Source organism: Scyliorhinus torazame, chromosome 10, assembly GCF_047496885.1.
Source record: "Scyliorhinus torazame isolate Kashiwa2021f chromosome 10, sScyTor2.1, whole genome shotgun sequence".
NCBI classification, from domain to species: domain Eukaryota; kingdom Metazoa; phylum Chordata; class Chondrichthyes; order Carcharhiniformes; family Scyliorhinidae; genus Scyliorhinus; species Scyliorhinus torazame.
In genome coordinates this window covers 90,330,366-90,355,006 of record NC_092716.1, presented here as the reverse complement: position 1 = coordinate 90,355,006, position 24,641 = coordinate 90,330,366, and the positions used below count along the sequence as shown (strand labels likewise).

Below are 24,641 nucleotides of genomic sequence, written 5' to 3'. Positions count from 1 at the left end.
CTGCTTCCTAGGTTGCTGGTCTGTTTGGACCCTCCTGTCTATGGCAAATATTGCAGACCATAGACCCACAATTTGAGTGAGTCATGCCCAACCCAACTTGGATAGAGGTTTAAGTGGAATTGGCGATCCTCCTTATTGCTCTCCACAACATGGACTAAAGACCATTGGAACACTGGGAGATAAGCTTCACTGATGTGCAGCTTGCCATGTGAAACATTTCATTGTTGGTTGATTTCTGAATCCCCTGGCCTGGAAAGTCCCTTTTCTTAAAGTTTAAACACTTCATGACCGACCACAATAACTAACAGCCTGCGCTTTCGCCACTTCACTTAACCCCTCATTCTTTCCACCTGTTGGAAATCTACAGGCCAGGTTGTGCTGCTACTGCTAACGTTATTTCTAAAGAATGCTTTTGCAGGTTTGTGACACCAGTGTACAGAAACCTTTCCCCAGATCCATGGGTTTCTGTGCAGCTCTTGAAACCAATGTTCAAAACTAATTTATTTGTTTAAAATGTGGAATGCAAAGCCTGAACTCACCGCAGCATTTACATGTACCATTAGCAAACATTAAATCTGGAGTGGAGTAGCATTTTGCTTTTACTCCAAAATATAAGGATTTTCCTCGGACAGAGTACAAGGAAGAAGATCCAATAGAGGATTGGACAGCTTGTTTGACGTTCTGCTGATAAGAGGAGAATTGGGTGGCTCCACTATGGGATTGTACCCCTCCCTGCAAAGCGCCCCCCCCTCCCAGTCTCCCCTTAATGACAGTATGGTAGTCACCACTGATGTATATATTGTATATATAGGATGTTGATATAGGTGCTTTACGGTAAGGCCCCTGTACTACAGGTACGGGGGTAGATCCCTGCCTATTGGTTCCGCCCAGTTGGCGGAGTATAAATATGTGCGCTCCCAGTACAGCAGCCATTTCGTCAGCTGTTGTAGGAGGCCACACATCTCAGTGTAATAAAGCCTTGATTACATCCGACTTTGTGTAATTGACCGTGCATCAATTTATTACACTGAGTTTTTCAGAAGATGGATCTCCGCATCAAGCCGGATCGCCTGCAGCTGCATCCGCAAGCAGACAACGCCAAACAGGACTTTGAACATTGGCTAGCCTGTTTTGAAGCGTACATCGGGTCTGCGGCAGACGAAATTCCAGAAGCACAGAAGCTCCAGATTCTGCACACACGGCTGAGCTCCAACGTCTTTCCACTTGTCCAGGACGCGCCGACCTACGCAGAGGCCATGGCGCTACTGAAGGAAAACTACGCTCAGCAGACTAACACACTCTACGCCAGGCACCTCCTCTCCACGCGGCGTCAACCCCCCGGTGAGTCGGTGGAAGATTTCTGGCGCGCCCTGCTCCCCCTAGTTTGAGACTGTGACTGTCAGGCCGTTTCGGCCACGGGACACTCGAATTTGCGAATGAGAGACGCATCTGTTACGGTCAAAGCGGTTCAAAGTGAAGGTCAATGGGCATAGGGTCTGACTGCATCCTCCAGTGCCTCTTAGAGGGGGCCACGCTCGACCTCGCGGCGACCAAAAAACTAGCGCTTTCACTTACGGTCGCATCCGCAATATTCAGGCCTATGCCCCCGACCGCGCGGCCCACCCCCCCCCCTGTGCATCGTGGACTCCGCAGATGTCTGCCCCATCGTGGACCCCATCAGCGACTGCCCTCAGCCAATCCCGCGCCTGTGCCGCGCGGCAGCCAACCAACGCCGGGGTACCCAAATGCTACTTCTGTGGCCAGTCAAAACACCCCGACAGCGCTGCCCGGCCCGGAGCGCCCTCTGCAAGGCAAGAAGGGACATTTTGCTGCAGTGTGCCAGGCCCGCTCAATCGCCGCTATTGTCCCGGCACCCCACCCAACGTGCAACCAGTGGGCGCCGCCATCTTCACCTCCTAGACTCGCAACACGTGCGGCCTGTGGGCACCGCCATCTTGTTCCTCCCAGGACCAACGGGCACCAGCATCTTGCTTCCCCCACGCCACGTGCGGCCCATGGGTGCCGCCATCTTACCCGACTCAGGATCCATGCCCGTCGGGCACCTCATCCGGCCTCTCATCGCCTGCAACCGCCAACAACCAGCCGCGTCTCGCCTCGGTCATGATTGACCAGTCTGGACCACACAACCTTGCGACTGCTTCAACCAAAGTGAAGGTCAATGGGCACGAGATCTCCTGCCTGCTGGACTCCGGGAGCACTGAGAGCTTCATTCACCCCGATACGGCAAGGCGCTGCTCCCTCGCGGTACACCCCGCTAACCAGAGAATCTCCCTGGCCTCCGGGTCCCACTCCACGGCGATCCGGGGATACTGCATCGGCACTCTCACTGTCCAGGGCGTAGTGTTCAGCAGCTTCCGCCTCTGCGTCCTCCCCAACCTCTGTGCTGCCTTGCTACTCGGTCTGGACTTCCAGTGCAACCTCCAGAGCCTAACCTTGAAATTTGGCGGGCCCCTACCACCCCTTACTGTGTGCGGCCTCGTGACCCTTAAGGTTGACCCACCTTCCCTTTTTGCAAGCCTAACCCCGGATTGCAAACCCGTCGCCATCGGGAGTAGACGGTACAGCGCCCAGGACAGGACCTTCATCAGGTCTGAAGTCCAGCAGCTGTTGCGGGAGGGCATCATTGAGGCCAGCAACAACCCCTGGAGAGCCCAAGTGGCAGTGGTCAAAACTGGGTAGAAAAACAGGATGGGCGTTGACTACAGTCAGGCCATCAATCGGTGAACATAGCTCGACGCGTGCCCCCTCCCACGCATATCTGATATGGTCAATCAGATTGCACAGTACCGGGTCTTCGCGACAGTAGACCTGAAATCGGCCTACCACCAGCTCCCCATCCGCAAGGCGGACCCCCCATACACTGTGTTCGAGGCAGACGGCCACCTTTACCACTTTCTTAGGGTTCCTTTCGGCGTCACCAACGGGGTCTGGGTCTTCCAATGGGAGATGGACCGAATGGTTGACCCGTACGGGCTGCGGGCCACTTTCCCGTACCTGGATAACGTCACCATCTGCGGCCATGACCAGCAGGACCATGACGCCAACCGTGCCACATTTCTCCACACCGCCACTCTCCTCAACCTCACGTATAACAAGGAGAAGTGTGTGTTCAGCACGAACCGCTTAGCCATCCTCGGCTATGTGGTCCAGAACGGAGTTCTGGGGCCCGACCCCGATCGCATGCACCCCTCATGGAACTCCCCCTCCCCACTGCCCCAAGGCCCTCAAACGTTGCCTGGGCTTCTTTTCGTATTACGCCCAGTGGGTCCCAAACTAAGCGGACAAGGCCCGCCCACTCATTAAATCCAAGCTTTTTCCTCTGATGGCCGAGGCTCACCAGGCCTTTAACTGTATCAAGGCTGACATCGCCAAGGCCGCGATGCACGTGGTCGACGAGACGCTCCCCTTCCAAGTCGAGAGCGATGCATCAGCCGTCGTTCTGGATGCCACCCTCAACCAGGCAGGCAGGCCCGTGGCCTCCGAAGTTCGGCACTCCTCTGTCGAAAAAGAGGCCCAAGCCATCGTTGAAGCTGTGCGGCATTGGAGGCATTACCTGGCTGGCAGGAAATTCACTTTCCTCACTGACCAACGGTCGGTTGCCTTCATGTTTAATAACGCACAGCGGGGCAAGATCAAAAACGATAAAATCTTGAGGTGGAGGATCGAGCTCTTCACCTACAATTACGAGATTTTGTATCGCCCCAGTAAGCTCAACGAGCCCCCCGATGCCCTATCCCGAGGTACATGTGCCAGCGCACAAGTGGACCGACTCCGGACCCGGCACGACAACCTTTGTCACCCAGGGGTCACACGTTTTTACCATTTCATCAAGGCCCGCAACCTGCCCTACTCCATCGAGGAAGTCAGGGCGATCACCAGAGACTGCCAGGTCTGCGCAGAGTGTAAACCGCACTTCTACCGGCCAGACAGTGCGCGCCTGGTGAAGGCCTCCCGCCCCTTTGAACGCCTCAGCCTGGACGTCAAAGGCTCCCCTCCACTCCACTGACCGCAACACGTACTTTCTCAGTGTGGTCGATGAATATTCCCGATTCCCCTTTGCCGTCCCATGCCCCGACATGACGTCTGCCACCGTCATCAAAGCCCTCAACACCATCTTCGCTCTGTTCAGCTACCCCGCCTACGTCCACATTCCTCATTCATGAGCGATGAGCTCCGCCAGTACCTGCTCAATAGGGGCATTGCCTTGAGCAGGACGACCAGCTACAACCCCAGGGGAAACGGGCAAGTGGAGAGGGAGAATGGGACGATCTGGAGGGACGTCCAGCTGGCCCTACAGTCCAGAAATCTCCTGGCCTCCAGCTGGCAGGAGGTCCTCCCCGACGCACTTCACTCCATTCGGTCGCTCCTGTGCACCGCGACTAATGAAACCCCCCATGAACGTCTCTTTGCCTTCCCTAGGAAGTCCACCTCCGGGGTTTCACTCCCGACATGGCTGGCAGCCCCAGGACCCGTTCTCCTCCGTAGACACGTTCGACTCCACAAGGCGGACCCATTGGTTGAGAGGGTACAGCTACTACACGCCAATCTGCAGTACGCCCACGTAGCGTACCCCGACGGCTGCCAAGACACAGTCTCCCTCAGGGACCTGGCACCAGGTGGTTCCACACACACACCCCCCCCCCCCTGCCCTGGTGCCACTCTCCCCTCCCCCGGCGCACCCCACTGCAGCCCCCGCTCCGGGACAATCCGTCCTCCCCTTGCTCACACCCGTGGATGAAGAGGATTTTGACACGCTCCCGGAGTCACCGAAGACCAAGTCGGAGTCGCCACCAGCAGTGCGGCGCTCTCAATGCCAGATCAAAGCACCGGACTGCCTGAATTTGTAATATTATCTGTACTTTTAAACACAACTTTCTGTATATAGTTCTCCACCACCCCCGCCGGACTCATTTTTCTTAACAGGGGGTGAATGTGGTAGTCACCACTGATGTATATATTGTATATATAGGATGTTGATATAGGTGCTTTACGGTAAGGCCCCTGTACTACAGGTACTGGGATAGATCTCAGCCTGCTGGTTCCGCCCAGTAGGCGGAGTATAAGTCTGTGTGCTCCCAGTACAGCAGCCATTTCGTCAGCTGCTGTAGGAGGCCACACATCTCAGTGTAATAAAGCCTCGATTACCTCCAACTCTCATCTTTGTGTAATTGATCATGCATCAGACAGACACCCCTCCCCGCTGAAATTCCCCCTACCCTTGTCGAATTTCCCTTCCTGGTGATGTCGTTAGGAAGAGTTCAAGTTGAAATTGTATCCCAATTGCTGATAAACTGCAGGATAAATATGTCACTGAAATAATCCAGTTCAATTATTATTTTCTTTAAATAAAGTGCTGCAGATGCTGGAGATCTGAAATAAAAGCCGAGAATGCTGGAATTACTCAGCAGGTCAGGCAGCATCATCAGAAGTGGCCGATGTTATCGGTTCAACAGTTTACAAGCAAAAACAGAACCAGGGAAAGAGAAACAGCATTTGAGTATGCACCTCACAGACTCTGTCCTCAACATTGAGTTCAACTGCTTCTTGGACAGTAGGTGCTGGTAATGGTTCTGCTGTCACATTCCTCTGAATGTTTTACTCCAGAAAGGTGAAGGATAGAACTGGAGCCAATCCTTGCACACTTTTAATGAGCATTTATTTTTGGCATTTATTACAAGCATACTCCCCCCTAACCCAACAATCACAGGTTCAGGTTGTTCCTATTTGTCCGGGCCATTGAAAATGCTATCGAGCAGTTCTCATTCAGCAATACCCTGCTCACTGATGCTTAGTTTGGGCTCCGCCATGGCGATTCAGCTCCTGATCTCATTACAGCCTTAAGTTCAACTTGGACAAAACAGCTAAACCTGAGCTAAAGTGAGACTGCCTCGACATCAAGACAGCATTTAACAAAATGTAGCATCGAGGAGCCCTGGCAGAGTTGTACTCAATTGGGATTCAGGGCGTAAACTCTCCACTGGTTGGAGTTCCCCCAGCACAAAGGAAGATGGTTGTGGTTATTGGAGGCCAGTCATGTCAGTCCCAGGACATTGCTGAAGGAGCCCTAGCCCCAACCACCTTCAGCTTCTTCTTCAATGACCTCCTCTCCATCATAAGGTCAGAAGTGGGGATGTTCGCCGATGACTGCATAGTGTTCAGCATCATTTGCAGCTCCTGAAGCAGCAAGGGAGAAGCTATCCATTTCCCCATGACATTGCTCCCTGAAAAGAAAGAATGTACAAGGTTCCGGGGATTCGGCAGGGGAGTGAGAATGTTCTTTCAGAGAGCCAGTTCAGGCTCGATGGGACAGATCCTGCAATATAAATACTGTGGGCGGGATTTAACGGGCATGTTAGCCACGGGCAAATCCTGACATGGCCGCAAAATATTGCAAGGGACCAAATACCGGTGAGATTTCCGATTGCGATGTCCCCGGGCCCTCCCCGACGACGTGATTAGGTTCGTGCCCAGGAAGGGCACAGATCTGATTTGCATGCATTTGAATGCATTATAATGTACTTAGCGAGGTTAAAGTCAAATCTTCAGACTTCAGTGAACCTTCCATTCCACCGTAATATCACACGGGCATGAATTACTACTGTTTTTTTAAAAAGTGGGAACCAGGCACCATGATCTCCGAGATGGAGGAAAAAGGTGAGCAAGCCTCTTCACCTAGTAGCAGCGAGTCCAAGGGGGGAGGGTTTCAAGGGTGTTGTGGGGGTGGGGGGGGGGGCTCAGTGCACGGTGGAGGTCGGGGACCTCTGGGATGGGGTCACAGCTGATGTGTGTTGCCCTGAAGCCTGTGTCTTTTCAACATTTTTAGAGCACTGTGTCAGTCTGCTGCCTGTGATGTCAGTAAAGTTTAATGAGCGCTGAGTTGGTCAGCTTTTGGTGGCATGGGGGTATGGGGCGCTCGGTGCGGGGCTCATGAGGTGGGGGGGGGGGGGGGGGGAGGTGTAATGAGACTGAAGGAGGTGGACCTAAGGAGCTGAGTGGATGAGACTCTGAAATAGAAGGAAACACAGTGGCCAGCCAGTATGAGGGGGAGACCGTCAAAAATCAATGGAATGGCTGTCCAGGAGTCTTAGCTTTTAAGGCCTGAGAGCAATGGGATCTCAGGATGATGGAAGAAGGGCATCTATTAGCCTTGCCTGTCCCTGATATAGTAATTATACCCTCTAACATTCCCGAGACTCATGCTCATCAAACCAATTGGCCTTCATGAGTTGACCCTTAACAATGTCAGCTGCCCATATTCTCAAAGTCAAGCGAAGGGGTGATAACTCATGGATCAAGGAAAAATGCATGGGTGCATGGCATCGACATGGACTGTGTCTGCATAAGTGTCGGACCCCAGCATCTGCCATTGCACCATTAGCCGTCAAGATGTACAGAACCGTTCAGTTGACCCTGGCCATGAGGAAGACTAGGAGGGAGTGGAGAAAGAGGCCCGAGAGGAGCCAGAGGATGGAGGACAGGTGGGGTGAGACTTTGAATGGGCAGAAAGACCAGGGCTTCTCTCATCACTTCTTGCTTCATACGATAGGAAAACCATATTGTCCAACAACTCAAGAGGTCCCTCCCTCCCCTCACAAGACCATGCTAATCCCTCTGCTACCATAGGAGGACGGTTGCAGTAAACCTTAGTCACCAGCATGCTGGGCCTGGTGTGTCCTTGTGTCTGCTGATCATAAAAGCAGGACAGTGTTGACGACTCATGGTGAGGAAAACTCTTGAGATGCATAAGCTATTGCTTATGCCTGATTCCTGTCTGTCTGTTGCCAACATGTTGACTTTTCAGCTCATGTGTGAGCAATTTTTGGCGCAAGATTCCTTTGTCGCATAGCATTAGAGGGGGATTAGGAGCAAGGATCTACGGATTGATGTCCGAGTCCTTTCAGGAATTATGTTATTTTCATTCTGAGTGGGCAAACGGTTTGCCTGACTTTGAGGGCCTTTGAGAGGAGCTGTGCCCATTTGGGGTAAAGCTCCATCCCACTGGAGGGAGGGTTAATGACAGTGAGGTGGTGAAGAACAAGAGTTTTTAATGTGGTAACATGTGTATTTGTGACACTTGATAAAGACCCCCAACTATCTGTCCAGTTCAGCCCTCTGTCCCTTCCAGCATCAGGAAGAGGAACTTCAGAAGGGCTGGTCACTCCTAGGCTCTCCTGGGTGGAAAGCCCCAGGAGGCACTCCAGTGGTTCCTCCTCCTTCCGGGAGCTCATGGGTCTATGGGGTGAAGGAGCAACTGGAGTGAGCCCAGAAGCCTCACCGTCATCTGGTACTACCAGTCCTAGAGGATCGCCATTATCTGGACCTTGGTGATGAAGCCCTCAACCATGATCCTCGGGACTGAGCCATGCTTCGGAGTTCTCCCGCAATGGATCTGACCTGAAGCCACAGGCTTTCCCCTGTGGACGCCACCTTTACAGTGTTGGCCTGGGTTCCACACATTGCCAGCACCATCTCATGTGACAGGAGGCTTTGGGACTCCTCCATTCAGCCTTGGCAGGAATGTCACTGACAACCTCTCCTAGTATTCCTGGCTCTGTCTTTGCATGTCCAGCAACTGAGGGACGAACATGTCCAGAGATACCCAGCACCTGGCTGGGGCTGAGTCCTGGGATCCAGCAGACCTCGAACTGTCTGATCCCTGGGATGTTCCTGCCTCCACTTGGTGTACATCAGAAACTGTGTGGTGCTCACCAGAAAGTGACCCAGAAGCCTACCTGCTAAGTTCATCCACCGAGGTGCGTGTCTCTGAGATGATGGATGGTGCACGCGATAGCTGTATCGCTTCATCCATGTCCTCCTCTGAGACCTCTTCCCAAGTGCTTTCAACAGTGGCGGCGGGGCACTGCTGGTTGATGGGCCAGTCTCTTCGGTTGATATTCCTTCAAGGCAAGGAACATGGTTTTAGTACATGGTCTGGTCAAGGCTTTGGACATCATGCACTCTGATCATCTGTATGAAGGTGCACTGGCTCCTCACTTTTCGCCTGCAGGTCAATCTCGCTCTCAGTGCAGGTTCACCCTGCTGTTTCCCTGTGTATCACGTGGTCCTGTCCTCGAATGGAGTCAGGATCCTCAGATCGAGCATTCCACTGCCGGTTTTCTCTCTCTCCGGTTGTGGGCTATTTTTCATGCAGGGATACAAATGGAGATAATGTGATCTGGACACCTGGCAGGTCAGAGGTCAATGATAACTGGTATGTGTGGGTGCTGGTCCTTAGCGGGAAGGGGTTCTGATGAGGAGTGCCAGGGATATTTGAGGATGATGCTGGGGGGGTTAGGTGTTGGGAACCTGCGAGGTGATGGCTTGTGGGTTCCTGGTGACATTTCGGGGGTGACGAAAGGGTGGAGTACCAAGAGGAGACAGGGAACACTTAGCCATCCTGATCATATTAAGTCATTAATCTTCTTCCAATACTGTATCCCCCCATCTTTTCGGTCAGGCTGCTGGCACTGACCATTGCTGCCACTGGAATTCATGGCCTTGCTGGACAGTCTCCTGCCATTCTGAAGGTTGATAGTTGCCCTTGTCTCCCCCACAGCATCCAACATTCTTGTGAAGGCCCCCTCGTTGAATTATGAAGCAGGCTTCTTGGCTGCCATCCTCCTGGCAACTGCTGTGGAGCCATTTAAATGCCGAAGCCCCTTGATTGTAGTGTTCAGATGAGCCCTGGGGCGGGCGCATCAGATGCTTTGTGCCTCAGGTGCAGCGTTTTTCACATGGGGGAAAATATTTTTTCAAAGTGCCGTCCGAAACATTGCGGTCCGGATCGTGCCGGTGGAGCCTGTGGGAATCACATTGATTTTCTTGCCAAAAATGCCACTCGGCCTTTATTTATTGGGCAGCATGGTAGCATTGTGCATAGCACAATTGCTTCACAACTCCAGGGTCCCAGGTTCGATTCCCCGCGGGGTCACTGTCTGTGCGGAGTCTGCACATCTTCCCCGTGTGTGCGTGGGTTTCCTCCGGGTGCTCCGGTTTCCTCCCACAGTCCAAAGATGTGCAGGTTAGGTGGATTGGCCATGATAAATTGCCCTTAGCGTCCAAAATTGCCCTTAGTGTTGGTGTTGCTAACTTTAGCCTTAGTTTAATTGCTCTGTTCTATCACCTTTGCTCTTGAGTCGCCAGGTATCTTTCTGATACCGCCACATGGTTCAAGTCCGAGTAATGATCAATAATCCAGTACACCGCTTAGTAAGAATTAAATCAAAGCACATTTATTATATACAGTAATAAATACTCATGCATAAATTCTACGTTTAAGCTACTTCCTACAACTAACAGGCCAATACTTAACTTGGAACTGGCCCACCAGGTCAGGGAAACGAATGGCCTTTCTTTCGGGTTCTGAGCCTGCGGGATTCGAAGCTGGTACAGATTGATAGCTAGGAGCGCCTATCTCGTTGCGAGCGTTGAAGTAAGACTTACTGGATGTTTCGCGATGGCTGGACCGGTAAATGTCAAGGGTTGGTTCGTGTTGCTGAGTGACCCGGTCCAGAAGAGAAGCAGAGGGGTGCAGGAGAATGCGGAAGGGGTAGCAGAAGGGTCGATTTGAACTTGGACTCTATTCTTATAGTCACCAGGGGCTTCCTGCCTTTCGGGGCGGACCCTGTACCTGGTTCCAAGTGATTGGACTTTGTCCCAATCACTTGGTTCGATATTCTCCAATGCTGGAGTGATTCCTTGATCGATGGGCGGTCTTGAGGTGATCGTTCACCTCCCTTTGTGTAGGCTTCTGTTGGCGCCGATGAGTCTGGGTTGGCTTTGTGTCTAAAATGTTGCACATTGTTCCCAGGGATTGCTCATTAGTATGCAGATGGCTGGTGTTTTGTTGTGCTGATGGTTCCTGGTATCGATCTTGGCTGGCCTTCCCAGAGGTGAATACACAGTTTACCTGTAGCTGCTTGTTTTAGTCCTGTTGGCTGATTTTCCCATCAGCCTTTGCCGTTCGCCATTTTAAATTGGGGTTAGCCATTCTAAATTGGGAGTTAGCCATTTTAACTGGCTACATTGGGTGGGGTTACTGGGTTATGGGGATAGGGTGGAGGTGTTGAGCTTGGGTAGGGTGCTCTTTCCAAGACCTGGTGCAGACTCGATGGGCCGAATGGCCTCCTTCTGCACTGTAAATTCTATGATAATCTATGATTTGGGAAAATTCAGCCCTGTGATGACAAGATTATATCAGGGGCTGGGAATTCTGACAACTCTTGACCCCTCAAAGCCTGTGCACCGTCTACAAGGCACAGGTCAAGAGTGTGACGGAATTGTCTCCTTTTGCCTGGATGAGTGCAGCTCCGATAACACTCCAGAATCTTGATACCATCCATGAAAAGTAGCTCTCTTGACTGGCACCTCATTCATAAACATTCATTCCCTCCACCATTAGTGGCAGCAGTGTGTACAATCTGCAAAATACAGTACAGCAATGCTCCAAACCTCTCTGACAGCACCTTCCAAACTAGCAACTTCAACCACCTAGAAGAACAACGGTAGTTGGTACATGGGAACTCGACCATCTTCAGGTTCACCCCCAAGCCACACACGATCCTTACATGGAAATATAGAAATACATCTTTGTTCCTTCACTATCGTGGGATAAAGATTTCTGAAACCCTTCCATTCTGTTACCAATATTCAATTTAGCTCAACTGCACCCCCATTTACCCTGTCCCTATACATTGTACATTGTTAAATCGTAACTTAACCTGGTTCTGACATACTTGTTTGATGCAAATCTTGTTAATAAAATTCACATGTTAGACTGGAGTTTATTTTGGAACTGGAAAGTCGATTTTTTATTTGTCTTTCAATTAAAGAGCTCACGTCGTGGATAGAAAGACAGTCAACCTTTACCTCCCTCCCTTGCTGTATTGTTCTAACTTTTTCATTTTTAGTACCGACATAAAAGAACAGGAGAATTAGGAGCAGGAGTGGACCATTGAATCTTCTCTGCCATTCAATACCACCATGGCTTTGGCTTCAACTCCACTTTCTCACCTTCACTCCGAGAGACAATGGGCGCGATTCTCCACTCCTGCGCCGGTTGGGAGAATCACCTGGGCCGCCAAAATTTCCTGGGACGCCGGTCCGACGCCCTCCCAAGCGGCGGGAATGGCCCGGTCGCGTTCTGCGGGCCGCAGGCCGGAGAATCGCCGGAGACAACCAAAATGGCGATTCTCCGGCACCCCCGCTATTCTCAGGCCCGGATGGGCCGAGCGGCCAGGCCAAAACGGCGGGTTCCCCCAGCGCCGTCCACACCTGCTCGCTGTTGTCGGGAACAGCGTGCAAACGCTGGGGGGCGGCCTGCGGGGGGGGGGGGGGGGGCGAGGGGGGATCCTGCACCGGGGGGTACCTCAAATGTGGGGTGGCCCGCGATCGGTGCCCACCGATCGTCGGGCCGTCCTCTCTGAAGGAGGACCTCCTTCCTTCCGCGGCCCCGCAAGATCCGTCCGCCATCTTCTTGCGGGGCAGACTCAGAGAGGACGGCAACCACGCATGCGCGGCTGAAGCCAGTTATGCGGCGCCAGCCGCGTCATCGATGTGGCGCCGCCTTTACGCGGCGACAAGGCCTGGCACGTGTAGATGACGCGGCCCTGATCCTAGCCCATTGTCGGGGCCTGAATCGTTCGGGATCGGGGCCGTTTCGCGCCGTCGTGAACCTCGACGTCGCGGCCACTTCGGCGCGGGAGTGGAGAATCCCGCCCCTTAAATCTGCCTATCACAGCCTTCAATGTTTATAAAAGATACAGAAGTCTGAGAACACGCACAAACAGACTCAAAAACAGCTTCTTCCCCGCTGTTACCAGACTCCTAAATGACCCTCTTATGGACTGACCTCCTTAACACTACACCCCTGTGTGCTTCACCTGATGCCGGTGCTTATGCAGTTACATTGTGTATCTTGTGTTGCCCTATAATGTATTTTCTTTTATTTCCTTTTCTTTTCATGTACTTAATGATCTGTTGAGCTGCTCGCAGAAAAATACTTTTCACTGTACCCCGGTACACGTGACAATAAACAAATCCAATCCAATCTAGGCTCATGGAATCTTTCATTTTAAAGATCCCATGCAACATGATCGGAATCCCTTTTTCAAAAAGTATCTCACAAAGCTTTGAAGAGGAGAAAAGGTGGATCGCATCATTTTCCCTCATTCCTCATGGCCGCACCCATGAGCAAACAGAGCAGACCTGTGTGTGACAAATTTGCAATTCATCTGACCCTTAGGCAAATTTGTCGATGCCTGAACTCCAAAGTTTACTACTGTCTGGCAAAGAATGTTTTAATTTTGTTTCATTTATAAAATATTACAAACAATGTGTGTATTGATTCTCCCTTTTCCAATTGTAGTTTCAAAAGCAGAAAATATGAGGACAAATTTGCTGCAACGTTATCTGAAGTCATTCCCAAAATCAGCAGCCTAAAGAAGCTTATGTAAGAAATGTTTTCATACTCCATTGTAATGATTGTAGTGACTCATGTGACATAACTGGAAATGCACCAAATAATATAAGGACACGAGCAAAGAAAGCAGTCCCAGTCTTGTAATAGAAATATGTTTCTAACCAACTATCACCTGGTACAATAACTTGCTGCTCTGCTTATTAGGTATTCATCTGCTTGTTATTTGATGCTACATACTGCATTTAAACTCCTCAGTGAAGTTAATAAAACTTTCTTCTGGTGTTAAAGGTACATGGTGTGATGGTTGGAAGATGTCATGAAAATTGAATTATAAATGTAGTGGGCAATCTAAGGGTTAAAAGCCTGGGGTTAGAATGTGTTTGTTTACAAAGGATTCTGTTCTGTGGGGCCTGGATGGTTTTAGCAGCCAGCAGGTGAAATGTTTAACATTTTTACAAAAAAAAGATTTAGAGTACCCAATTCATTTTTTCCAATTAAGGGGCAATTTAGCGTGGCCAATCCACCTACCCTGCACATCTTTGGGTTGTGGGGGCGAAACCCACACAAACCGAGGAGAATGTGCAAACTCCACACGGACAGTGACCCAGAGCAGGGATCAAACCTGGGACCTCGGTGACGTGAGGCAGCAGTACTAACCCACTCCGCGCCAGCAGGTGAAATTGACAAAATAATGTGTTTTTTTAATCTTGGGCTAAAGCATAGTGGTTTTCCCGGGGAAGTCCTTGGGAAGTTAATGTGCTTTGCAGCATGCATAGGTGAGTTGTTTTCAGCTTGGGGAGATGAGGTCATTACTGGGTGGAGCCAATGAAGGCGGAGAGATATTTTGAAAGCATTAGAGAGGCAGTTGGAGACACTTTGGAGAGAGAGGAGTTGCCTTCTGATCTGCCTGGTTTTTGAGTCCACAATTCTCCCATAGTAAGATAGATTGAGATCTGTCTGTTTCTTTTCTTGTTGTTTATTGGGAAATTGAGTCATCGTGTTTAAGGTGTAAATTTTAAGCTGTTCTTCTAGGGTGTGAAGTTAAAATGTTTAATATTGTAGATAGAATAAAGTTTTGGTTTAAAAATAACCAAACCCTATTTCTTCATGCAGTCACCCCTGGTGTGAATCATTCTTTCCGATAGACTTTTAAATAAACTAAAATATTGGGGTTTCGGTCCAATATTCTAGCCATTGTTAGGGCCTGGCCTGGCATCGTAATAATGGGACGAATGTTCCTCTCATTACTCAGTGGTGCTGAGCTATCTTTGAGTGTGTTGAGTTAGCTGAACCCTGTTTGGATAGTATCATTGTACAATGATTCTGAGATCGGAAAGGGGCGAATCGGGCAGCATTCCCATTCCTTCTCACTATCCAGTGACCGCTGCTGGAAAGTGTACATTTTTGGACAATGGACGAGGAGAGGTTGAAGTTTGGCTGTGATATCAAGGTGTCACTCCTCCCTATCTACCTCCTTCCTCCAACCCAGTGACCTGTTAAGAGCCCTGGGTTCCTCCCAACTCTGACCTCTTGACTGCCCCTCACTTCTTTCATCCAACCATTGGTTGCCACCCCCTTCAGCTGTCTCTATCATCTCTTCTAATATTGCCTTCCTGGCTCAATGTTAGTTTTTGTCAGGCAGTGCACCTGTGGAGTATTTTAAGGGGCGGGATTCTCCCCTAACCGGCGGGGTGCCGAGGAGTGGCGTGAACCACTCCGGCATTGGGCCGCCTGGAAGGTGCGGAATCCTCCGCACCTTCAGGGGCTAGGCCGGTGCCGGCGGGATTGGCGCCGTGCCAGCTGGCACCAAAAGGCTTGGCGCCACTACAAAAGGCGCCGAAGGGCCACCGCCGGACGGCGCGAGTTGGCGCATGCACGGGAGCGCCAGCATGTGCTGGCATCATCCCAGCGCATGCGCAAGGGGATTCTTCTCCTCGCCGGCCATGGCGGACTGTTACACCGGCCGGCACGGAGGGAAAGAGTGCCCCCATGTCACAGGCCCGCCTGCAGATCGGTGGGCCCCAATCGCGGGCCAGACCATCGTGGGGCGCCCCCCCCCCGGGCCAGATCCCCACGTGCCCCCCCAAGGACTCTGCAGGCCGCCCGCAGAGCCATGTCCCACCAGTACGGTCCTGGTGTATTTTACGCCGGTGGGACCAGCCAAAATCGGGCGGCCACTCCGCCCATCGTGGGCCGGAGAATCGCCGGGGGGGGGGGGAGCTGCTGCCAACGGCCCCCGACCGGCGAGGCGCCATTCCCGCCCCCTCCGAAAACCCAGCGCCGAAGAATCCGGTAGCTGGCGGCGGGATTGGATTCGCGCCGCCCCCCCCCCCCGGCGATTCTCCGGCCCGGCGGGGGGGTCGGAGAATCCTGCCCAAGATGTTTCACTACATTAACGGTAATATATAGATAGGGCGGCACTGTTGTTAGCACTGCCGCCTCACGGGGCTGAGGGCTCGGGTTTGATTCCGGTCCCGGGTCACTGTCTGTGTGGATTCTGCACATTCTTCCCATGTCTGCCTGGGTCTCACCCCCACAACCTAAAGACATGCAGCGTAGGTGGATTGGCCATGCTAAATTGCCCCTTAATTCGGATTTTTTTAAATAAAAAAGTACTATATTGTTGTTCTTGCTGTTTATTGTGCACCACTATGTTGTTAATCATTTTCCTTCCAAATTGTTATTGCTTTAATTTGGAGATATTAACGTCAACCAAACTTTTGATTCTAGCCTTACATCTTGCAGTATTAGTGCGAAGGGTGTTGCCCACTTGTCCCCTGCACTGAAAAAGTGTCACCACCTGGAAGAAATAAAGCAAGTATCATAAACGATTCTACCAAGTTGAGTGACCTTGTTCTACTCATGCCTGACATTTCTTACTATTTTGTGCTTCAATTTCTTTCCAGCTTGCAAGATAATGAACTGGCGGATGCTGGGATTGCAGTGCTTGTTGACTCGCTTCCTCAAATGGGAAGCCTGAGAAAAATTGAGTAAGTTAAATTCTTATACAAACATGCAAATTAGGAGCAGAAGCAGGCCATTCGACCCCTTGAGCATGCTCGGCCATTCAATAATCATGGCCAATCTGATTAGAGCCGCCTGCCTACTACCAATAACCTTTCACCCCCTTGGTAATCAAGAATCTATCTAGCTCTACCTTACAAATGTTCAAAATTCTGCTTCCTTTGCCTTTTGAGAGAAACAAATTCTCCTCATCACTGCCTGAGATGGGCAATCCCTTATTCTTAAACAGTGACCCCTAGTTCTAGATTCTCCCGCAACAGGAAACACCCTCTCTCATCCACCCGGTCAAGACCCCTCAGGATCATAAAGGGTTCAATCAAGTCGCTTCTCACTCTTCTGAACGCCAGCGGACACAAACCTAATCTTTCCAACCTTTCCTCATAAAACAACTTGACCATTCCTGGCATTAGTCTTGTAAACCCTCACTGAACTGCTTCTAACATAGCTACATCCTTCCTTGAATAAAGAGACCAATACTGTACATAATACTATCTCGCAAGGTACAAGGATAAAGTAGACCATCCAGATACCTGGGTGGAAAGGAGGAAAGTCCACTTGGGATCCAGTCTCTGACCCCAACCACCATTTACATGAGGTGGGTGGGGCGGGGGCGGGGAGCAAGCAGTGGTAGTCCTGGTGGTGGATATGGAGGCTGGCCGGGTTAGAGAGGCTCCAATATATCACCATTTCTACCGTAGTCCCACCACATTTCAGGTGGTATCAAGGGGAAGATTCTGCCCACCCTACACCATTATTTGCTGGTTCTATGATATTTCTGGTGAATCTACTGCACATTTTTATGAACGGAATTACATTGCAAAGATAATATTGCAATCATGAATGTTTCAGTATGGATTTCAACACCCAGTAAGTACAATGAGCATTCTGGTTAAAATGTCAGGTCCACATTGTGTGCTATGAAACCTGAGGAAAGTTTCATATCGGTGTTCCTTTGGTTGAAGACTTGTACCATTTTGCTACTGACATTACTTTCAGACCATGTTTAATCAGTTTCAAATTATTAGGTAAACACCTACCATAAAACAATGCTTGTAGGAGTTTGTACCAAAGGAATATCAGCAGAAACGTTTCCCCCATCGTGGTGAATAGAATGATTGCAAGATTTAATCATCCTGCATCAAACTTTGATTCAGAATGGTTTGATGCATTTGATCCCTTTAGTAAGATTAACACCTGTTGACGCTCCCAAGTATTCTTTAATCTAATCATAAACAATCTGTACCCTTAAATTAAATTCTTGTCATTGATTATCCTAAGTATTCATTATTCCCCGTATAGATGGTATGAACCCTCATTGATTAGATTCCAGCATAAATGCAAATTGCTGCGGATGCTGGAATCTGAAATAAAAACAGAAAATGCCGGACAATCTCAGTATGTCTGCCAGCATCTGTGGAGAGAGAAGAGAGGTAATGTTTCAAGTCTGGTTGACTTTTTGTCAGAGCTAGAGAGAACTGGAAATAGGTTGAGTTTTATACTGTTGTGAGGAGCAGAGGGGTGGAGCAGTGGAGCTGGATAGAGGGCCAGGGATAGGAGTAGGTTGGGGAGAGATTGACAAAGATGTAATAGGCAAAAAGACAAAGGGAATGTGAATGGTGGTGATATTGGCTAAAAACAGATGCTGAAAGTGGCACATTAAGAGATCAGAATGTGTTAATGGCAGAACAAAGGTAAGCAGTGTGGCAACGGAAAATCTGGCCCTCGTGGGGGTCGGGAGACGGTGGTAAGGGAAAAACAGATCGATGGAAGAAATGAAAATAAATTGATAGGAATAGAAATGGGTGAAGGTGGAGGGGAAAGTTCTCAGTCTGAAGTTGTTGAATTCAATGGTGAGTTTCAGCCTTCCAGAGCTAACACTGACACTGCCTTTGCACTGCTCTGTGACATTTCCCTCAGCACTGTAGTGTCAGTGCCTGGGCAGAGTGCCATGATTCAGTGCTGGGGTGTGGAAGGTAGCTGTTCCTCATGAATTTGTTTGCACTGGGCTGACCTTTTAAAATGGCGTCCCGATCTTTGAAACCCCAGGGTGGTTGTAGGGTGGGCTCATTCAGAGCCTGCCCCGCCTTTGTGATGTCATGGTCCCGCCCCTTGCCGTTGGCTTCAACGCTGCTTTCCCGACCACTGTCGATCTCTGCCAAATACAGGTAAAAGTCCACCCGTAATCACGCAATCATGAGTTTAAAGTTCAACTCCTCCCAGCTCCAACAGGATCCCTTTATCATGCTTCATCAAATTGAATCTTTCACTGACCTTTTAAACAAAACCCCCTTCACTCAACCATATGAGCATAATTAAATGGACTTCCCATTACCAGGTACCCTTTGGTGATTCTGTGATCTATACCACTTCACAATCTTTATTTCCTCGAGCATAGGTTCTCACTTCGTGGCTACCCCCAAAACAGTCCTTCTGCCTGGCATTGCAGCATCTGTTGGGCCTACTTCACCAACCCTCGTTCTGACTGTCTCTGAGAATCTGTGAGTCCGCAAACAGCAAGTAAAGTTGCCTCTTTTGTGACCAGGTGTCAAAACTTACTGTCTTCGAATAGGGTTTGACCTGGGCCCCCTATCCCCTCCAGAAACCCAATCACATGGGCCTGTCACCAGGCAGAGATCCCTAAGACATCCTTAAATTAAAAGAGACAGTTTAAAACTTAACCCTGTTATGGAGGTCATAACAGCTGGTCCTTGCTCATTTCTTTGTAAATTTGTAAGAAATAAGAATTATGTAAATATAATGTAAATTCCACCTTTTACTTCAGATTGGGCGGCAATAACATCACTGTATGCGGTGTTCTTACTATAGCAAATGCTATAAGCACCTGTCTGAATATCTTGGATATCCATGTCAGGTAAGAGAGATCTTTGGAGAATATTTGTGTAAGACATTTGCTTATTTTCTGATATGATTTAATACAGAGTACATCCTGTATCGTAGACTACATCATCCTTCCGGGTGGATACATTGCGGATCATACATATGTCCATAGCTTCATAAATAAGGTGTGGATGGGGAGGCTTTGGGGATTGTTGCTTTGATTGTCTCTTTGACCCTCTGAGCTGCTCGTGAGTCTGATTTCTGGAATGTAGTGGCTTTGCTGATGAATGTATCACACAACAGGAATAATAACCAGATTTGCACCAGTCTGGTGGTTTTCAACTTGTATTGATGCTGATACAGGGCTTCATGTGTTATAGGGCATGTTTACAGGGTTAATTCAGTGCACCCATGTTCTGGCAGTGGGAGGAAGCAAGGAGGAGCTTTGCTCAATGGAAATGTGGGCTAGGGAATTGGTGGCACAGGGCTGTGGTCCCACCTCTGAAACATGCTTCCGTTAAGCACAGCCCCAACCAGGTAATGTGGCAATTTGGTATTGGTCGATTTACCAGGGCTAGATAAGAAGAAAAAAATTACATGTTTGTTATAATCAGGTGTATCTCATTTAATGTTCCATTATGCTGTTGCTATGTGCACAGCCCAGTGTGGAGCAGAGCCCAGGAAGGTCCAACTACAGAATGACCACAGTATTCCAATAGTCTCCAGCCTGATCTCCTCCACCTTTCACCTTCCACAAGCCTCAGCTCTTCCTAATCTCTGCTGCACACATTGTGACTTGCACCATGTCCTGTTCACCCATTACGCCTGGGGTCACTGACTGATGTTGGTTCCCAGACTGCCAACTCCTCCAGTTGAAAGGAAATGACGATTGTCTCTCCTGTTCTTGGGTTAAGGAGAAACAAAAAATTATCATATTCCTGCATGGCAGCAGGGTAGCACAAGTGGCTAGCACTGTGTCTTCAGAGTGCCAGAGTCCCAGGTTCGATTCCCCGCTGGGTCACTGTCTGTGCGGAGTCTGCACGTTCTCCCTGTGTCTGTGTGGGTTTCCTCCGGGTGCTCCGGTTTCCTCCCACAGTCCAAAGACGTGCAGGTTAGGTGGATTGGCCATGCTAAATTGCCCTTAGTGACCAAAAAGGTTAGGAGGGGTTATTGGGTTACGGGGATAGGGTGGAAGTGAGGGCTTAAGTGGGTCGGTGCAGACTCAATGGGCCGAAGAGCCTCCTTCTGCACTGTACGTTCTATGTTCCTAACCACTCGCCAGTGACTGCTGCTGGGAGGTTTGCGAGTGAGGAGTGAGCTGAAGACAGAATTTGGTTTGGCACTCTTGGTAGACATCCCACCAACACTTGCTTTCTAGGTTTACACATGATAGTAGTCACTCAGTAGAAGGCAACTGGTGCCCATGAATCACCATCATTGGGTGGGAAACATATTTATTAATTGAAAGCCCTGAAATCCGACAGTGAGATTGTGCTGGGTAAATATTTTCAACGGCCACGCTGCACCGCAGCGAGATGCTTTTCTGGCGCAGCGTGTCCGGAGGATCGCACCCATGGCATGTTCATACACATGGCCTACGTGGAATGTGGTTTTCTTTTTTTTTTAAAGATATATTTTATCGAAATTTTTCATTCACAATTTTTTCCCCTTACACATCAAACATAAAGAAAATTTAACAGTACAAGTAACATGATAACTATAATCTAATAAAGAGTAACTAACTAACATGGTAAACTAACCAAATAATATAAAATGAAACTTTCCCCTCCCCCTCCCTCCCCTCCCCCCCACCCCCTCCCCCCTGGGTTGCTGCTGCTGGTCATCTATCTTTCCTCTAACGTTCCGCTAGGTAGTCGAGGAACGGTTGCCACCGTCTGGTGAACCCTTGAGCCGATCCTCTCAGTGCAAACTTAATCTGCTCCAGTTTTATGAACCCCGCCATATCGTTTATCCAGGCCTCCAGTCCGGGGAGTTTCGCTTCCTTCCACATGAGTAAAATCCTACGCCGGGCTACGAGGGACGCAAAGGCCACGACATCGGCCTCTTTCGCCTCCTGCACTCCCGGCTCATCCGCAACTCCAAATAAAGCTAACCCCCAGCCTGGTTTGACCCGGACCTTCACCACCTTCGAAATCACTCCCGTCACTCCCCTCCAATACCCCTCCAGTGCCGGGCACAACCAAAACATATGTGTCTGGTTTGCCGGGCTTCCGCCGCACCTCCCACACTTGTCCTCCACTCCGAAGAACCTGCTCAACCTTGCTCCCGTTATGTGTGCTCTGTGTAGCACCTTAAATTGAATCAGGCTAAGCCTGGCACACGAGGAAGAGGAATTTACCCTGCTTAGGGCATCAGCCCACAGACCCTCCTCTATCTCCTCCCCGAGATCTCCTTCCCACTTTCCTTTCAGTTCGCCCACCAGCTCCTCCCCCTCTTCTCTCATCTCTCGGTATATCTCTGACACCTTGCCCTCCCCGACCCACACCCCCGAGAGCATTCTATCCTGGATCCACTGTGTCGGGAGCAATGGAAATTCCCTCACCTGTTGTCTTGTGAACGCCCTCACCTGCATATACCTAAAGAAATTTCCCCGGGGCAGCTTATACTTTTCCTCCAACGCTCCCAAGCTCGCAAACGTCCCGTCTATAAATAAATCTCCCACCCTCCTAATTCCCAACTGGTGCCAGCTCTGGAATCCTCCATCCATCCTCCCTGGGGCAAACCTATGGTTGTTCCTAATTGGGGACCCCACCAGGGCTCCCCGCACACCTCTCTGTCACCTCCATTGCCCCCAAATATTTAATGTTGCCGCCACCACTGGGTTCGTGGTAAATTCTTTTGGTGAGAACGGTAGTGGCGCCGTCACCAGCGCCTCTAGACTCGTCCCTTTACAGGACTTTCTCTCTAATCTTTTCCACGCCGCTCCCTCTCCCTCTATCATCCATTTACGGATCATCGCCACATTGGCGGCCCAGTAGTAGTCGCCCAAATTCGGCAGCGCCAGTCCCCCTCTGTCTCTACTACGTTGTAAGAACCCCCTCCTTACCCTCGGAACTTTCCCTGCCCACACGAAGCTCGTGATGCTCCTGTCTATTTTTTTAAAGAAGGCCTTAGTGATCAGTATAGGGAGACATTGGAATACAAATAGGAACCTCGGGAGGACCATCATCTTAATTGCCTGCACTCTACCCGCCAGTGACAGTGGCTGCATGTCCCACCTCTTGAAGTCCTCTTCCATTTGTTCCACCAGTCGTGTCAGATTAAGTCTGTGCAAGGTTCCCCAGCTCCTGGCTATCTGAATCCCCAGGTATCGAAAGTTTCTTTCCACTTTCCTTAAAGGCAGGCCATCTATCCCTCTACTCTGGTCCCCAGGGTGTATCACGAAAAGTTCACTCTTTCCCATGTTAAGCCTATATCCCGAGAAATCTCCGAACTCCCTCAATATCTGCATGACCTCTGTCATCACCCCCACTGGGTCCGTCACATACAACAGTAGGTCATCCGCGTAGAGTGACACTCGGTGTTCTTCTCCCCCTCTAATCACCCCTCTCCATTTTCTGGAGTCTCTCAGCGCCATGGCCAGTGGTTCAATTGCCAACGCGAACAGTAATGGAGATAGCGGGCATCCCTGTCTTGTTCCCCTGTATAGTCGGAAATACTCCGATCTTTGCCGACCCGTGACCACACTTGCCGTTGGAGCCCCATAGAGGAGTTTGACCCAGCTAACAAACCCGTCCCCGAACCCGAACCTCCTCAGCACCTCCCATAGATACTCCCACTCCACCCTATCAAATGCCTTCTCTGCATCCATTGCCGCCACTATCTCTGCCTCCCCCTCTGCTGGGGGCATCATTATCACCCCTAATAGCCGACGCACGTTGACATTTAGTTGTCTCCCCTTTACGAATCCTGTCTGGTCTTCGTGCACCACCCCCGGGACACAGTCCTCTATCCTCGATGCCAGCACCTTTGCTAGCAATTTGGCGTCCACATTTAGTAGTGAAATAGGCCTATAGGACCCGCACTGCAGCGGATCTTTATCCCGCTTCAAAATTAGCGATATCGTCGCCTCCGACATTGTCGGGGGTAGAGTCCCCCCTTCCCTGGCCTCGTTAAAAGTCCTCACCAACAGCGGGGCCAGCAACTCCACATATTTTCTATAAAATTCCACCGGGAACCCATCTGGTCCCGGGGCCTTCCCTGCCTGCATGTTCCCCAGCCCCTTGGTAACCTCGTCCACCCCAATTGGTGCCCCCAGGCCTTCCACCTCCTGCTCCTCCACCCTCGGGAACCTTAATTGATCCAAAAGCTGCCGCATCTCCTCTTTTCCCTCCGGGGGTTGGGACCTATAAAGTCTTTCGTAAAAGGTCTTAAACACCTCGTTTATCTTCCCTGCTCTCTGCACCGTAGCTCCCTTTTCGTCTCTAATTCCCCCTATCTCCCTCGCCGCTGTCCTCTTTCGCAGCTGATTGGCCAACAGGCGACTAGCCTTTTCCCCATATTCATATCTTATCCCCTGTGCCTTCCTCCACAGCACCTCCGCCCTCCTGGTGGTCAGAAGGTCGAACTCCGTCTGGAGTCGCCGTCTCTCCCTGTACAGTCCCTCCTCCGGGGTCTCCGCATATTCTTTGTCCACCCTTAAAATCTCCCCCAGTAATCTTTCCCTTTCCTTGGCCTCTGTTTTCCCTTTGTGTGCCCTGATGGAAATCAGCTCTCCTCTGACCACCGCCTTTAGTGCTTCCCATACCACTCCCACTCGGACCTCCCCGTCGTCATTGGCCTCCAGGTATCTCTCGATGCATCCCCGCACCCTTCCACAGACTCCCTCATCCGCCAACAATCCCACATCTAATCGCCAGAGTGCACGCTGCTCCCTCTCCTCTCCTAGTTCCAGGTCCACCCAATGTGGGGCATGATCCGAGATAGCTATGGCTGAATACTCAGTTTCTTCCACCCTCGAGATCAACGACCTTCCCAAAACAAAAAAATCTATCCGGGAGTACACCTTGTGAACATGGGAGAAAGAAGGAGAACTCCTTGGCCTTCGGTCTAACAAATCGCCATGGATCCACTCCCCCCATTTGGTCCATAAACCCCTTAAGCACCTTGGCCGCTGCCGGCCTTCTTCCAGTCTTAGATCTGGATCTATCTAACCCTGGGTCCAACACGGTGTTGAAGTCTCCCCCCATTATCAAGTTTCCTACCTCCAGGTCCGGTATACGTCCCAGCATCCGCTTCATGAATCCCGCATCATCCCAATTCGGGGCATATACGTTAGCCAACACGACCTCCATTCCCTCCAGCCTGCCACTCACCA

At 50.4% G+C, this 24,641-nt stretch overlaps 1 protein-coding gene across 2 annotated transcripts in view; it reads left to right on the top strand.

The window, feature by feature from the left end:
* nlrc5 (NLR family, CARD domain containing 5) overlaps window positions 1–24,641 on the top strand; it is a 318,509-nt gene that overhangs the window by 74,862 nt on the left and 219,006 nt on the right. For both annotated transcript variants that reach the window (XM_072518410.1, XM_072518409.1), the window contains exons 7-10: window positions 13,388–13,471; window positions 16,172–16,255; window positions 16,348–16,431; window positions 19,248–19,337. In XM_072518410.1, the coding sequence (XP_072374511.1) occupies window positions 13,388–13,471; window positions 16,172–16,255; window positions 16,348–16,431; window positions 19,248–19,337 (342 nt within the window). The remainder of the gene's footprint in view (window positions 1–13,387; window positions 13,472–16,171; window positions 16,256–16,347; window positions 16,432–19,247; window positions 19,338–24,641) is intronic.